This window comes from Stegostoma tigrinum, chromosome 28 (assembly GCF_030684315.1).
Source record: "Stegostoma tigrinum isolate sSteTig4 chromosome 28, sSteTig4.hap1, whole genome shotgun sequence".
Lineage (NCBI taxonomy): Eukaryota > Metazoa > Chordata > Chondrichthyes > Orectolobiformes > Stegostomatidae > Stegostoma > Stegostoma tigrinum.
In genome coordinates this window covers 37,024,886-37,042,340 of record NC_081381.1, presented here as the reverse complement: position 1 = coordinate 37,042,340, position 17,455 = coordinate 37,024,886, and the positions used below count along the sequence as shown (strand labels likewise).

Below are 17,455 nucleotides of genomic sequence, written 5' to 3'. Positions count from 1 at the left end.
GCATCTAGATGGGTATATGAATACGAATGGTTTCGAGGGATATAGGCCAAATACTGTCAAATGGGACTGGATTAATTTGAAATATCTGGTTGGCATGGATGAGTTGGACCGAAGGGTTTTTTCCATGCTGTGAATCTCTATGTGTCTACATGACTGCAGTCCCAGGGAAAAAGCAATGGTTGACTATTAACTGCACTCTGAAGTGCAAATTGCAGCTGCTCCAAATCGCAGCCTGTAGTGGTTCAAAGAGGCTACCATTCTCCTTTTCAGGGCAACATGGAATGGGCAATTAGTGCTGTCTTTACCAGTGATACTTATGTCCTGAAGGTATATTAATGGAGAAAGAGTCCACCATGTTTTGAAGCAAAAGCAGTTATCACTTTGAGCAGATATGGACTATGCCTATGGGAATAGGTGCTTCACTTTCTCTAACTAACAGAATCAAGGCCTGGTTGGTCTTGGTCAGTGGCTGTAACGCTTAATCCCAACAAGAGGCAACATTTTCAGGACAGGGTGGGGGCACCTAATCTACTCCTCTGATCCCTAATGCAATCTTCAGATCCATTTTTCTGATCTCATATCCACACTCCTGATCCCCGAGCCATTCCTCTGATCCCTGGGCCTGTCCTTTGATCTCTGATGCAATCTTCAGATCCATTTTCCTGATCCCAGATCCACTGTTCTGATCCCTGAACCAGTCCTCTGATCTCTGATGCAATCTTCAGATCCATTTTCCTGATCCCAGATCTCTCCTGATCCCTGAGCCAGTCCTCTGATCTCTGATGCAATCTTCAGATCCATTTTCCTGATCCCAGATCCACTCTCCTGATCCCTGAGACAGTCCTCTGATCTTTGATGCAATCTTCAGATCCCCTCTCCTGACCCCTAATTCACTCTCTTTACCCCTTGGAGAGAGCAGAGCCTGCGCAGACTGAGTGTGGTGACGTAAGACGTCTGGCTCAGCGGTGACGCCACCGCGACGTGCCCCTGCTGCAGTTTAAAGCAGATCCGGAGACCCCGTGCATTTGCCAACGCCCGGTGGAGACGGTCGGCTTTCGGGGGAAGGGGGTGAGTGAGGAATGGAGGGGCGGAGGGAGTGATAGACAGAGTGATGGAGGCTGTGAAAAGTGAAGGTGGGGAGGCGAATGGGAGGTGGCCGTGTGTTCTCTCAGTCCCTAGCCCGTGCCGCTATGTCAGGCCGTGAGCGGCTCGGCTCGGCTCGGCCCGGCCCTGCCGGGGCCTTGCTTCCTGCGCCGGGCTCTGGGGTTAGCTACCGTGGTGGGGCGGGGCGGTGCGTGCGGGAGCCGGGTCGGTGGAGTGGAGGGGCGTGGGGATGAAAAGCCTGGCCTGTTCGAAATGCGATCGATCCGGTACCCGGGTCTTTAGCCCCCCCGGTTTCCCCCAAGTGTGGGACCCGGTGTCGGGGCAGCGCCCTCCCGGCTCGAGCTGTTTCCCCTCTCCCGGGCGAGGCTTTTGGAACCTTGGGGTGGGGCTGTGTGACCCCGGCCAGGAGTTACCTGTCAGCTCGGTGCGGGGATGGTGGGGCGGCGAGGAGGGCCAAGCGATGTTTGCTGCTGCTGCATTTACTCAGGTCTCGCCGAATGCCGCAGTTTGGAGGCGGTTTCCTTCTGGAAATTCCAGCTACGATTTGACCTTAAACAGCATCCCTGCCTTTTTCGGGAGGGTGGGGGGAGAGAGTGATTTACTGAAAATTAAAACTATCGATCAGAAATGGGTTTCCTGCTTTTGGTATTGCTCAGAAATACAAAGCATTTAAAGAGGAAGTCAAGAGGGTGTGATATCTCAATATTGCCCGCTTCCTTTTGAATAAGGTTTATTTTGCAGGTTGGGGAGAAATCAAAATGAGACAAGCCTGAAGAATTAATCAGTGCACTTTTGTCATTTGGATGTCACTTAATGTTCAAATATTTACAGGTTTTTTCCATGTTTTCAGTTGTTGTGATGCTCTTGCAATGAGTTTTTGGTCCAGGTAGTACATTATACAGAAAATGTTCTGTCAACTGTTTAGGGATTTTGCTGCAGTGAAGCTGCACTGCTACTGGAAACAATAGGGCTGTCTGAAAAGCTAGACTCTATTTTCCATGGAATCATAGATCCTGTGCACTACTTACAGCCTGCAGTAGGGCCTTTCTGCTCAAAATGGTTGCTGCCCCTCTGTCACAGATCTTAAAAAGAAGTGATAATGGGAACTGCAGATGCTGGAGAGTCCACGATAACTGTGGACCTGGATGAATGCAGCAGGCCAAGCAGCATCTCAGGAGCACAAAAGCTGATGTTTTGGGCCTAAACCCCTCTGATGAAGGGTCTAAGTCCAAAACATCAGCTTTTGTGCTCCTGAGATGCTGCTTGGCCTGCTGTGTTCATCCAGGTCCACACTTTGTTATCTTAAAAAGAAGTGATATTCCTTCAGTTGCTGATATCCCCCAGTGTTATAGTTGTAATATGGGGATTGTAGGTTTCCTTCTCCAGTGACTTGTTTCTGAATCACCAGTCATAGATTGTGAAACTGATAAGCTGAGGACAGTTGTACTTTATCATTGCTTTACTATGCCACCAAATCACTCAGCAGTATTAGTAAGACATTGAATTGTTCTTGTCTTTGCTGCATTCTTCTGAGGAAGAGTTTCCTGGGCTGAGAATTCTATTTATAGATCTGATCCAGTTTGAAATCATTTTGATATGTGCATTTGGGATGGCATATGTTATTTTGTTTGGTACAGACTGTTTTCAGTAACAGGAAGTCTGCAACAGTGCTTCAGCTAATCTGTTTTAATTGTTACTGAATCCACAGTCTCTGAAAATGGGTTAGGTTTAGTTTTTTTTTGGTGTCTTAGTTGAATTAATGTTCACTAGCATTGTTGTAACCAGAGTTCAAACTGGAAGCCAGAGCTAATCCTGAAATGGAAACAGAATGCTGCAAATAATTGAGCAGTAACAAAATGAAGAGAAACAGTTTTTGAGTATCTGACTTTCATATGAACAAATCGTTAATCTGAATCATTAACACTCCCTGTCCACGGTTGCTGTCTGACTTGTGTATTTCAGTTTTTAATCCATCCAGCATCTGTATGCTTGTACAGTATTTGAATTTCCTGAGTGTCTGCCCTTAGCTGGGAAGGGGGAGTTAGACCTTGCAAGGCTAAGCCAGCAAGAATATAGGCATATAAGAATCTGCTAATTCTGTATCAACTTTTTAAAATGTTAGGTCAACATTGGTCAATGGTCATCTGACTATTTGCTTTTCAATGTGGAAACTCTTTTATAAATCAGCCTAAGATCTGTGAGAGTAATTGAGAACTGTCTGTTGATTTAATATTAAAGAAGGTTCTCTTCCCCAAGGGAGAATTATGGAATTTTGAATGTGCTGCACCATTGAGTTCATTGTTTTGCATTGCTTCAGTTAAGCTGTCTGATAGGACAGTTCCCCTGTTGTTTGTTTTATTTTGCTGTAATCTTGCAAATTTAAGTCCTTCAAATATTTCAGTTCACTTGTAAATTTCAAAAATACTAAGTTGTATTTGTAAGTACATCTTGGGTAAGACTTCAACCTGTATCTGCTTGTTCAAATATTTCAAGAGTTGTCTTGCATCAAATTTACATCATGATCAAGTTTTCTTCCATAATTTAAAGGAACAAATTCACTATTTTATCATGGAGATACTTGCATAATCGGTAAAGTTGGTACAGTGGTGCCATGTCTTGATCTGCTTTAGTGACTATGAAAGCAAAAACGAAATGTCTTGCCAGTGTCTTAAGCCCAGTTTCCTGTGAGGAGGTTTTACTCTAGCTGTGGTTCAGATCTTTGCTATATCTGATTCTTGTTTCACTGTACCTTTAAAACTGTCATTGTTTTCAGGTAATAGTGCATTTTTACCTACTTTCAAGTTTTTGTTGCAATCCAATGCATTTATTTCCATTGGTTGGACTGTCTTTTTGCTTTATTAGAAATTAGTAGTGCAGCATTGCAGACAAATAATTTGGTTATGTTCAAGTTTCAAATTCTATCCTGGGAACTGTTCCCTGCAAACAAGGCAGCATTGAGACAAATGTTTGAAAATTACCACAGTAGGTTGCTGCAGGGAAGTCTCATAGTTTCTGTACTACTACGTGGCTGGGATTCTCTTTTTTTAAAAAAAAATCTGAGTAACTGCTACAGACTTGTTCAGGGCTGGTGGAATTTGCTGGTTTCAACTTGAATATAGCCTCCAGTTCTAAAATTGAGTTCTTCTATCTATTTCCTGTTGGAGCAATGAGTAGAAAGGCATGCAGTCTTGATTCTCTGCATCACTGATTTTATGAAGAAAAGCAACTGTCTCCAGTTGCCTTCTCTGTTCCCATTGCAGTGTGGAAGCTGAATAAGAACTCACTTGTAGTTTAGACCTCAAATTGTAAACTTGTACTGTTAATGTAACTCTTTAGTTACAGGATGCTTCAGATTTTCTCCGCTTATCTTTGTTGAAACTTTGTTGACCTAGATTCAGTTTCTAATAGTCCTGGGCGGATATCCTGTTGCTAGTCGGGAAGTGCACCTGTTTTCAGCAGTTAGCTTCTTGTGCCTCTATGATGGCTCCCAAGCATGAGTTTTATGTGCGTTTTATTAGTATGGATTTTTCTTGCATCTCCAAGCTGTGGGCATCACAAATATTAGGAATTTTTGTTTTACTGTGGTTTTTTTAAACTGAACTTTGTAGTGACTGAATTTTGCTTGCATTTTTTTTTGTAGATCCAGAGAAATTTGGGCTGGAAGCTGCACTTGAAATTGGTATCAGCAAATGAAGCTTGTCTGACTTTACCTCTTTGGTTCCTTGGTAGCTGTTGATTTTAAGGTCGACTCCATAAGAGAATGGGGTTCAGGAATTTTGATTGTTCCCCAGAGGCACCTTCTGTATATAATTCGGGCACTGAATGAGGTATCTGCTTTTCCTTGGGAAAACCTTGTGTTTTGGTGCAAATACTTTTCACTGGTTCTTCGGACCTTCAGGACCCCAGGATGTACAGGAAATCCTCTGTTTGTGGTAAAGCAATTCTAAATGATAGATTGCATGTTGTAATGGTTCAGACCTTTTGGAGTTACAAACTGTAGGCTGTAGACCATAACCCTCATGAGTCATTGTTTTCTTCACGTCAACTCCAATATGGGGTGGTGAAACCTTTTTACATAGTGCCTTCTGATACCCCAAAACAGTTTCCATTTGCTGGATATGCAGCACCTTTGCCAGTGATATCCTTTCATCGTGTTTGTTCATTTTTGTGCTTATTTGGACACCATGTTCTTACTGGCAGTGTGTGCATGTGCAGAACCTTCCGTGTGTGTGTGTAATGAGAACCTTTCTGCAGTAGTCCAGAGACCAAGCCTTTTCATCTAGTCAACTTAGACATTGCAGTCGTTGAAGATTTTAAGTGCGAATCCATGAAGTGATCCAGGCAAAACCCCTAAAAGAGGGACATTGAAACTAAAGTTCAGAGGGGGTTTTTGGTCTCGCCTGAGTATTTCTTTGCTTTTTCACAAACCACTTCTTCCCTTGCCTGTTGACAGAAAAATGAGGAGGGAAACACCTACTTGATCTATCCCATTCAAATGCTTACATGATGGTTAGACCTGCCACCTCCCTTTTGCTAAGTTTGAAAATAGTAGCAAAATGGAGTTGGAAGAGCCAGAAAAATCACTCTTGCCCTCCTTTTCTGGTTAGTCAGACTGAGCCTCACTATAACCAGAATTTGTCACCTGGGTTATTTCATGTAATCTGACTTGATGGAATAGTGTTACACAAGTCCTCTGCTTTGGGAACGAAACTCACTTCATTCTGCTCTTGTGCAGCTTTGGTTTTTTTTTTACTTTTTTCGTAAGCTCTCCAGGTGAAATCATTTGTCAACAAACAGTTGCTCTCATAAGTTTCCTTCCTTGCAAGGAATAAAACCACTTTGCTATCCATGATTATTCACCAATTAATGATTAGCAACGAAGTATTAGTAGACATCTAGAAGTTTTTAATTTTAAGTCGTCTGGATACTATTCTAAACTTAACTGTTTACTTGGTGAAACAAATTCAGATTTACTTTGGGACAGAATAACTTGGTAGAAGTTTTGTTTTAAATTCAATATTGGCAGAATGTCATAGTGAACAAATCTAACATTTGGTGCAAAAACATGAGATTTAAGCTCTAAATTTCAAACTCAACTTTATTGTATGCCTTTGACTCCCTGATAAGGTATTGGTACAAGAAGTCCTATTTTCTTGGTTATAATTGACAACCTCATGAATCATGCAGTTATTAATTCAAGTTTGGATGTAAGCATATTCCGTTGTGACTCCATGAGAAAGATAGCTGGTTAAGGTGAAAATCTATACAAAAAATGCTTGACTGCTTCTGGCAACTCTAAATTAATTGACCAGCAAAATGTTCACATAGAACATAGAAAAGTACAGCACAGTACAGGCCCTTTGGCCCACGATGTTGTGCCGTGGAATAATCCTAATCCAAAAATAAAATAACCTAACCTACATTCCCCTCAATTCACTGTCATTGTGCATGTCCAGCAGTCGCTTAAATGCCACTGACTCCCGCTAGTAAACTATTCCATGCGCTCAACTCTCTGGGTGAAGAACCTCCCTCTGATGTCACCTCTATACTTCCCTCTTAACAACACCTTAAAACTGTGACCCCCTCGTGGCAGTCAGTCCTGCCCTGGGGAAAAGTCTCTGGCTACCGACTCTATCCATGCCTCTCGTTACCTTGTATACCTCGATCAGTCACCTCTCTTCCTCTCTCTCCAGAGAGAAAAGTCCAAGCTCAGTCAACCTCTCCTTGTAAGACAAGCCCTCCAGCCCAGGTAGCATCCTGGTAAACCTCCTTTGCACTCTCTCCAAAGCCTCCATCTTTCTATAATAGGGCGACCAGAACTGGACACTATTCCAAGTGTGGTCTCACCAGGGTTTTGTAGAGCTACAGCATAACCTCGTGGCTCTTAAACTCAATCCCCTGTTAATGAAAGCCAAAACACCAATGCTTTCTTAACAACCCTAGCCACCTGGGTGGCAACTTTGAGGGAGCTATGCACTTGAACACCAAGATCCCGCTGTTCCTCCACACTGCTGAGAATCCTGCCTTTAATCCTACATTCAGCATTTAAGTTCGACCTTCCAAAATGCATCACTTTGCATTTATCCAGGTTGAACTCCATCTGCCATTTCTCAGCCCCGCTCTGCATTCTGTCAATATCTCGTGGAAGCCTGCAATAGCCCTCGATACTATCAACGGCACCTCCAACCTTTGTCATCAGCAAACATAATAACCCGCTCCTCAACCAAGTAACTTTTTAAAAACTACAAAGAGCAGAGGCCCAAGAACAGAGCCCTGCGGGACACCACTCAGCAGTGACCTCCAGGCAGAATAATTACCATCTACAACCACTCTGCCTCCTGTCAGCCAACCAAGTCTGAATCCAGACAGCCAAATCACCCTGTATCCCAGACCTCCTGACTTTATGAATGAGCCTGCCGTGGGAAACCTTATCAGATGCCTTGCTGAAGTCCACGTACACCACATCCACTGCTCGACCCTCGTCAACCTGTCTCGTGACTTCCTCAAAGAACTCAATAAGATTTGCAAGGCATGACCTGCCCCCCTCGAAGCCATGCTGACTGCCTTTAATCGCGCTATGCTTTTCCAAATAATCATAAATCCTATCCCTCAGAATTCTTTCCAAAAACCTTGCTGACCACAGAGATAAGACTGACTGACTAGTCTAATTTCCAGGGATTTCCCTATTCCCATTCTTGAAAAGAGGAACAACACTTGCCTCCCTCCAGTCTTCCGGTACGACTCCTGTGGAGAGTGAGGAAGCAAAGATCTTTGCCAGCAGCTTAGCAACCTCCTTTCTCGCTTCCCAGGATGAATCTGGTCTGGCCCTGGGGACTTGTCAATCTTAATGTTTGCCAAAATTTCCAGCACATCAACTTCCTCAATCTTGATCTGTTCAAGCCTGTTTTCCTGCTCAAAGTTCTCATTCACAACAAGGTCCCTTTCCTTGGTGAAAACTGAAGCAAAAAACTCATTTAGGGCTTCCCCTATCTGCTCAGACTCCAAGTTCCCTACGCTATCCCTGATCGGCCCTACCTTCTCCCTGATCATTCTCTTATTCCTCTCATATGAATAAAATGTCTTCGGGTTCTCCCTAATCCTTCCTGCCAAGCCTCTTTCGTGCCCCCTCCTGGCCGCCCTCAGTCCACTTTTGAGCTCCTTCCGAGCAAGCCTGTAATCCACTAAAGCTGTGCTAGACCCTTGCTTCCTCCACCTTGTGTATGCTGCCTTTTTCCTTTTGACAAGAAGCACCTCTGTACCTGTCATCCAAGGCTCCTTAATCTTACCCCTTCTTACCTGTCTTGGAGGAACAAATTTATACATCACTCGCAACAACTGCTTCTTAAACAGCCTCCACATGTCTGCTGTGCCCTTTCTGTGGAACAATTGTTCCACAATCTACTTCCTAACTCCTGTCTGATAGTTTCCTTTTACCCCAGTTAAATATCTTACCCTGGTAACTGCTCCTTTCTCTTTCCATGGCTATGGTAAATGTGAGGCTGTTGTGGTCACTTTCGCCAAAATGTTCACCCACCATGAGGTCTGACACCTGTCCTGGCTCACTGCTGAGCACCAAATTCAACCCCCCTGGCACGTCACCCTGTTCACATACTGGGTAAGGAAATCCTCCTGAACACACCTGACACAAACGGCTCCATCCGAACCATCTGCACTAAGGAGGTTCCAATCTATATTGAGAAAGTTGAAGTAAGTCACCCATAACAACCCATGCATACCATAATTTGAGTACACTCGTCCTGTAATACTCTTGTTCCTGGCCTTGCATCTTCCCAATCTGAGATTTGTACACAATAATTGAAATTAGTCATATTCACTTGAGTGCATGGCAGCCACTACATAATTCAGCACAGATATATTTGTGTGATGGTGAGGGTTCATGTTCCATTCTCTAGTTGCATGGTAAAATTTTTAAATGCACTAAGTTAACATGAAGTCAGACTCTGTCATCTGGTGCTTCACTACTCTGGCATTCAGTAGGATCTGAGTCTTTGCATTCACTTTCCCATCTTCCCCGTAATCTTTGATTCCTGTACAAAGAGAATCTATTTCTCTGCCTTAAATATACATGGCAAGGAGTTCCCGAAGGCACTAACCCTCAATTCCTCCATCTTAATCTTAAATTGGCACCTGTTTTATTCCTGAGACAATGCCTTTGATTCTAGAGGGGCAGCCACCCTTTCAATATGTATGCTTGTCAAACCTCTCAAGAATCCTGCCTTTCAATAAGATCACCTCTCATTCTTAATTCCATGTGTAGAGTCCTAACCTGTTTAGCCTTTGTTTTGTAAGACGGCCTTGCTGTACTAGGATCAAACTATATTGAACCTTCTCTGAACTGCCTCAGATGTATCAGTCATGACCTTCATTTGGCTAACTTGAACTTTTCCTAATTGATGATAGGAGCTGCAGATGCTGGAGAAGCTGAGGTAACAAGGTGCAGATCTGGATGAACACAGGTTGAGCAGGAAAGCTGTTTTGGGCCTAGGCATGCCCCCGCTGCGTGCCCCCCCCCCCCCCCCCCAAAAAAAAAAAAAAAATCCAGCCCTGAAACTTTAGCTTTCCTGCTCCTCTGCTGCTTGGCATGCTGTGTTCATCCGGTTTGAAACATTATCAATTTAACTGCCAGGTAATGGCCCTGGGATGGCTTTATGCTGATGCCTGGTATTGGCCATGCAGAGGCTAGGAATTGGTTTTTGGAATAAATGTGGTCATTTTGTCTACAGGTTCTGGTGCTGTAGAAACATAGGATAAGGGATGCTTTTGTGATTGGGAGCTATCAGCTGGCTCCCCACTCAATGTATCATCATGATCTTGAATCACTATTGCCTTTGCTGGGTTATAATATTGGAATGGCCTGCATGCCTAATCCCACAAACAAGTGCAAAGATTTAGCCCGAACTGCACAAACATTCTGAGTTTGTAGCATAAATCCAATGGATGACAGTACCTAATGCTAACCACCATTTTAACCACTTGATTGGTTGCTTCATGTTTGGCTTCAATCTTGAGCAGTTTAGTTAAGTAGCACTTTGGTGACAAGACTGAAACTTTAAAAAAAAAATTAATTACTGAAGCAAAATCTGCTCGTTAACATCTGTGATTTTGGAGTCAAAGCTTGCAGAATGTTAAAATAGAGCCACAAATGCAATATCCCATGGTACTGTGCAGAATTAACTTAGAGCCCAGTGAAAATCTGATTATTCAGATAGCAAGAACTACAGATGCTGAAGCTTGTCAATGCTGTGTGGAGCTGGAGAAACCCAGGCCAGGTAGCATCAGAAGAGCAGGACAGTTGATGTTTTGGTCCAGGCCCAAAACAGACTCTTATGCTCCTCTGCCACCACCTGACTCTTCACTGTGCAATAGCAAAGCCAGTTTGTCTCCCCCTGATGGAGGTGTCTTTTTTTACTCCAAGTTGCTTGATGCCATTGTTTTTTAAAGGCACAGTAAGGTTTGCTCAACACCTGAAGTCTGACCAAAGTTTAACTCGGACCAAATGGCATTCAGGTTTGAACAACCAATCTGCTATTTTGTAATCTGCCCACGTAAGGACTTATGGATAGGTACGTAGCCAAATCTGTACCATACTGCTACTTGGAAGAATACCAGTTTGTAGTAATCATGTGCTGAAAAATGGTTTGTGTATATTGCAAGAGTACTGTACTTGTCATGTGACAGCTTTAAGATGCTGTGAAGAGTGCCATTTCTTGGTATGGTTTTTGCTGTGCTAACTGCAGTTGTAAATAGGATTGAGTGCTGATGTAGCTGAAGTGGGGACTTGGCACTAAAGCTGTATTCTTAAGATGTAAATAGCATTTTGTGTTCAATTGCACGGTTTGGCTTTCGCCTTGTTGCTTATTTAACCAGATTGTTTCACAATAAACCATAGAGCAACTGGGAATTTGTAGCTGAGCACTAATTAAACATCAAAATAAAAATTTGAGGTTGGCTTTGCTGTCTGAGGAGCTCTCGGTTGAAATGACTGAAGTAGTTTGCTTCTAGACCAACCAAATCCTGTTCACGCATCCCTTGTGCTTGCTGACCTATCTTGGTCCCTCTGTTTGGTATTTATTTCACTACTTGTTTAAGAATCCCATGATGCATTCTTTGCTATTCCAGCTGTAAGACCTCAGAATTGGAGGAATGCAGCAATCAAAATATCAATCTGCCCTTCTGAATATTTAAAATTTGCTTATCAGTGACCTGTAAGCTGTCAAGACCTCAGGCTCTAATTCCCTTTTAAAACACTCTGCTGTGACCCTTTTAACTAATTCAAGAAAATCCAGAAATCCTTTTGGTTATCTGCCATAATACCTTGTATGTCCTAGTGGTGAAATTGCATTAATGCTAAAATGAATCACGTTGATCTCAAATGGTTCAAAGTTTCAAACTTGTGCTCTGTAACAACCCAATCAATGGGCCTCTTCCCATTCACTTGAAAGAAGTGGGTCTGAAAAGAATTGTAATTATCTAGTTTGAAATAATTTCTCTGAACACTTTAGTATCCATAAAGGCAGCTTTCACAGGGTGCTGTCTATAGCCCCACTTACAAATGTTTAGCCACTGGTCAAGCAGGCAATTGTCTTCAGCATGGAAGCGCAAATCATAAAACCCCTACAATTAAAATTTGAGGCAATGGATCAGGCCTCAACCAAGATGTGAACCCACGACCTCAAGTGTTTGTGCAGCATAAGCCCCACAGTGAAAATTTATACACCCAGACCAAAAAGCACATCAAGCCTGCACTGGTCAAAAAACCAACACTTTTAATATTCTCATCCCCATTTTCTAGTACTTGGTTCATAACCACATATGCCTTGCAGTTACAAGTGCACATCTAAATGTGCATAAATGTTATGGGTTTGTGTTCTGACCACTCTTTCACCTACCACTTTTGTTTTAGGCAGCGAATTCCAGGTTACCATCCTATGGATGGAAAAGTTTCTGCATGTCCCCTGTAAACATTCTGCCCATACCTTTTTAGATTGAATCTTGCCTCTTCACCTTTAAAACAAACTATGCAAGGTCTTATTTGGAACTAAAATTTTGCCACTTTTCTCAGAAGTGGGATGCTGACCTCTTGATTGCATTAAGAGACTTGTAATTCAACACTCTTTTTTTGCTGCTGTTTAGAACTAGTGGCATTGAGAATCATTAGTGTGGAAGCAGGCCATTCAGCCCAACAAGTCCATGCTGATCCTCAGCATCCCATCCAGATTCATTGTCATGCCCTATCCCTGTAACCTGCATTTTCCATGGCTAATCCACCTAATTTATACCCCCCTAGAGACTAGTAGCAGTTTAGCATGGCCACTATACTTAACTGGCACATCTTTTGGACTCTGGGAAGAAACCAGAACACCTGCTGGAAACCCATGGAGAGTGAGTGACTGTCTTTGTGAAGTTTGCACAAGGGTGGAATCAAACCCAGGTCCCTAGCACAGAGACAGCAGTGCTATGCGGGCAAATGATTTTTATCAACCTGCTTCACTTCCAGACTCTGTCATGGTGAGAATCATGCAACAAACAAGTTAGAAGTTGTTATTGTGCTGAAGTTAGTGTTCCAAATTTGTGGAGAACATTGGTAAAATACTGTTGCCTTTTCTCACTTGGAAGTAACACTCTTTTTTGCCAGGAGAAAAGATGTTACTAAGTGACTGAAGTTTACTTCAAACAGAATCTAAGCTTGAATGTTTGTTTTGCCTGGACACCAGTGGTCTGATGGAAGTAAACCTGTTGGAGAAATGTGAAGAGAAACCATGTCACTGTGGCTGAGTGTAGACACATCCTGTAAATTTCCCTCTCTTGCTGTCTTCCTCCACCTCATAATGCAAGTGTTGTTTAAACCTTCATCTTGACCCCAAGTTCTGGATTTCTCCTGTGCCCCCCCCCCCCCCCCACCAACTCTCAATTTTAACCTGTCTTTCCTCCAGCACAACTTGATGAATCACCTTTTTGCTTGTCGTCTTATATTACCTTGTGAATAATTTTGCTTTAACTTCTGAAGTTCTTTGAGATGTGCATTCTAGCTAAGACCTGTCATGACTAATGGACACTTTTTTAAATGCTTTAGCTGTAAAGCATTAAGTGCAGTTTTTGAAGGAAACATCTCAAGACCTACCAACACCTATCTTTTTAGGATTATTGCTGGATTGCATTCAAGAGTAAAGTAGCTTTCTGCCCTCTTACACTCTAGCTGAACTTCAGTGTGGCAACTTGGGATAAAGTGCCTTGATTATTAAGGTACACTTGCAGCAATCTTTAAGCTTGCATATATTAGTGGATAAAGGCACTCTTGTAGCAGTTGGCACTGAAGTTAGTTCATGTTAATCTCAATGTGAATTGCAGCAGGCAGACCAAAATGGGTAGGGAAACTAACTTGTAAAAAACATAAGTATTCAGCATTTCACAATACAGTATTGATTTTGTACTCAGTAGTAACTTCACTCAGAACCTAGTGACTAACTGATGGTAAAAGTTTAGTTGACAAGTTTATTTTTGATTGGAGTGTATTTTGGTTTTGAGGCTTTTCCTCTGGCTACCTGTCACTAATGGGCAGTTGAAACTGTAGAGTGTAGTCTGCATGTTGGAGGTCCTGTTGGTTTTTGGCCCAACAATTTATGAAAGAACATGTCCAAGTTATGATTCTGACCTGGAGGTAGTGGTGCATTTGGACACCTGATTAGGTTCTTGAAACTAAGAATCTGAATTCTAACTCCTTTGAAATTAGTGTGTGCCAAGGCAGATTTGTTTTCAGCCCTGACACTCCAAGGCTGCAGATGTTTTGTCTTCAAGACTTGTTGGTCTGTTCAGTTAATAAAGGTGGTTGTGATGGGATTTCTCGATGTGAATGGAAGATGGTGATGGTGAATGTATATTAGTGTCCAGGCATTTCCTGAAATATTCCTGGAGCTTGGTATGGTGTGGAAATTTTAAAGTTTTTTTTTTGGCTTCTCACTCCCAAGTGTTTTCTTGCAGTATCTAATCTCGGACAAGGCTGGATACTGCTTCATATGAATACTTAGCAAGCATCTTTATTCCTGGATAATCTTGCTTGATTTTAAACATTGCTTTGAATTGTCAGAGTCTGACAAAATCTGGCTCTTGCAGCTTTGTTTCCTGAATTGCTTCCTCCTTTAGTCTGAAAGAAGTTACAAAACTTGACTGTAGCATTTATGTCATCTACTTAGCTTTTTAAGTGTCTCATTTTAGGTGCCACCTTTTTGTAGATAGAAATTCCTGCCTAAGTGCTTTCTTGGTAGTAGGGAAGTTCTCAAATTAGAGGAGCATCCTTTTGGGAAGTGTAACTTGTTATTGGCTACTGAAGGTTGGATATTCTTAACCAGTCTGTGGATGAAGTGCAAAATTTTGGTCACTGATCCAAAAGAATTCTTCTTTAAGATATTATTGAATTTCTCAAAGCAAAACAAACTAATTTGTGTAATTTTACTTTCCCTTTGAAGGTGAGAATTAGCAACAAAGTATGTAAAATGTGGACAAGACCATAATTAATGTGTTTGTGTGCTATTGAGTACCTGGTGACTTGTCTTTCAAGCTAAGACATCAAACAAAAAGATGTTGACCTGATTTTAATCATACTTTTGAGGTCTGCATCATCTGAAGAGCAAAGTATATTGGAAATAGCCATGAATTTGTGGTGGTAAGGCAGTGGGGTGGGTGACAGCTTGGGTTAGCCAGGATCTGTGAAGGAAAACCATTACCATTTCAAGTCTTGGCCTTTGTCAGAATCTTTTCTTAAAATAAGATGGAAAGTCCTCCCCACAAACTTACTGCATGTCTTGTCTCTGGATTGGAATGTCTTAGGATGCTACCAGTTGAACGGCTGAGACTTTGCTTTACTCCTATTCAGTTGTATACTACAAATTTAGTTATGTTCTCCATGTTGAAATTGCTAGCTGCTGTCACAAACTTATGGAAGTCCCCTGATTTCAAATATCCGACTGACAAAAGTGATCCAGTGGGGACATTCTCATGATGCAAATTTGCTGATACTTGCAGCTATTTCATTGTCTTAAGTTGTATTCTGGTTTTGACATACAGAACCATTTTGCAACCTGGAGAGACTGCACTTACAGTGAACTTTATATTAACTTGCACCTATGGGACCAGGAATGTACCAGCTCATCAAGAAGTTTGCATAATCAGTGTAATGTAGGGGGTATGCATATTACTGCTTTAATTGCAGTATAAATCAATTGAATAATCAACTTTCCCTTAAGTAAATCTGGGCACAGTCTTCTCTCATGCTCTTAACTGACCACTTGGATGTCAATCATATAGTTTGCTTCCACAATTTGAGACACAAAAACTTTGCCAGCCTGTTGAAGGTACTTGTTAAAGGTTTGCTGTTTTGTCAAAGCTTGTTCTTCCCCAGCAGTAAATGTGGGGTTTTTAAATTTTGGTGTTAAATGTTAGGGAATTGGTGGTCCAAATTGTACAAACTCACGAACCCAGCACCTCTGCCACATGATTATTTGGTCATTTGAAACTCATTGGCGCAGTTACCCATTGAACAACAGTGTGGAGCTGGATGAACACAGCAGGCCAAGCAGCATCTCAGGAGCACAAAAGCTGATGTTTCGGGCCTAGACCCTTCATAAATGAAAGTTTTAAGTTAGTGTTTTTGCCAGCCTAGTACACCCTGGTGATCTTGAGTTTCCAACTAGCTGGAGTTCATTCCATGAACCAGTGCTATTGATACAAATGTCTGTAGGATAAATGTGGCTTGAGGGTTATTTCTGACTGCTTGTTTGTGAATGTTGGGGACTGTGTAGGAGCTGTTGGACATGTGACCAGTTGAGATGGTGGACACTTCCATTGGCTGAGTGATGTGAAAATAACAACAAACTGCCTGTTGTCTAAAGCTACTCAACCCACCTGACACTGCGGGAAATTAGGATAATTGTGTACACAAACTCATTCCCTTCAAGCTAGTTAAAGCTTTATGCATTTTGGGGTGTCTCTTTTCCTCCAAGTGGAATTTTATGTAAATTTTACACATTGCTGTTTGGCATGATAGTAAGTTATTGTGGCAGACTGTGTAGCTGTCAAATTTCTACAGTAAGGGGCTCTTGTGATGCAGAGTTAGTCCCTACCCCTTGGCTGAGAGGCTTGGGTTCAAGTCCAGAGTTGTGTAATAATATCTCTGAATAGCTTCATTCGAAAAATGTGAACAAATGGGTTCCTGATTGAGTACGACATAACAGCCAGCACTAACAGGACACTTCCTGTCAGGATGTAAGTAGAACCATCTGCTCACATTTTGAGGGAATAAAGTTACATTTTGTATTTTTGACTTTATACAAACATCTTTCAAATGCCTAACAAAAAATGCAATGAATTGCTGACTACCTGTGTCTACTGCATTTTGACTGTGTATTTTTTTTCATAGTTGTAAATTCTGCCTTCTCCACAATATTTACTGTTCTCATCTCTTGGGAAGGGAGTTTCCTATTCCTACCTCCTTGCTCTGCTTTGGCTGTTTGACAAGCCTGGAGTGAAGACTTTAACAATGTTCATTGAGTGTTTTTAAACCACTTAGTTTGGTAATACAGCAAAATTGTATTAACTGGTACCTGTTGGGGTCACTGCTGGTTAATCGGGTAAAGTTTATTGCAGTCGTGCATATGCTTACTTAGCAAAGATTCAAGGTGCTAACATCCCTCCATGACTTTAGATGAATTGATGCATTTAACAATGTAGGGTTATGTCCATCAGTCTTGTAGTTCATTGGCAGCACAAATATTTGCACATCAGGTAGATCATGGTACTTGAGGTATATAACTGGGGTTATCAAGAGTGCCAGTTGATAAGGTTCTGCTTAAAATAGTTTGGTTTAGTATAGACAACCCTTATACAGTATTCCACCAATTCTAATGGTATTTTCTTTTTTTTTTCAGATCTGCAATACATTGGATCCAGTGTGAAAGTGGAGAAAAGTGACCTACAACTATGCAGACTATTAAATGTGTTGTAGTTGGTGATGGTGCTGTTGGTAAAACATGTCTCTTGATCTCCTATACTACAAACAAATTTCCATCAGAGTATGTTCCCACAGTAAGTAAAAAGACTTCAGGGCAGGATTGACTGCCACAAGGCGTCATAGTTTTAAGGTGTTAGGAGGAAGGTGTAGAGGAGACGTCAGAGGGAGGTTCTTCACCCAGAGTTGAGTGCATGGAATAGTTTGCCAATGGTAGTTGTGGGCGCAGTCATTAGTGACATCTAAGCGACAGCTGGTCATGCACATGGACAGCAGTGAATTGAGGGGAATGTAGGTTAGGTTTTTGGATTAGGATTATTCCACGGCGCA

The 17,455-nt window shown here is 42.0% G+C and overlaps 1 protein-coding gene across 2 annotated transcripts in view; it reads left to right on the top strand.

Moving 5' to 3' along the window:
- Positions 1-952: 952 nt before the first annotated feature.
- cdc42 (cell division cycle 42) overlaps positions 953-17,455 on the top strand; it is a 30,499-nt gene continuing 13,996 nt past the window's right edge. The window contains exons 1-2 of one of the 2 annotated variants that reach the window (XM_048561865.2): positions 953-1,068; positions 17,046-17,202. In XM_048561865.2, coding sequence (XP_048417822.1) covers positions 17,098-17,202 — 105 coding nt within the window. In that variant the 5' untranslated portion in view covers positions 953-1,068; positions 17,046-17,097. Of the gene's footprint in view, positions 1,069-17,045; positions 17,203-17,455 lie in introns of those variants that run through there. The other variant, XM_048561867.2, reaches the window with a different exon arrangement.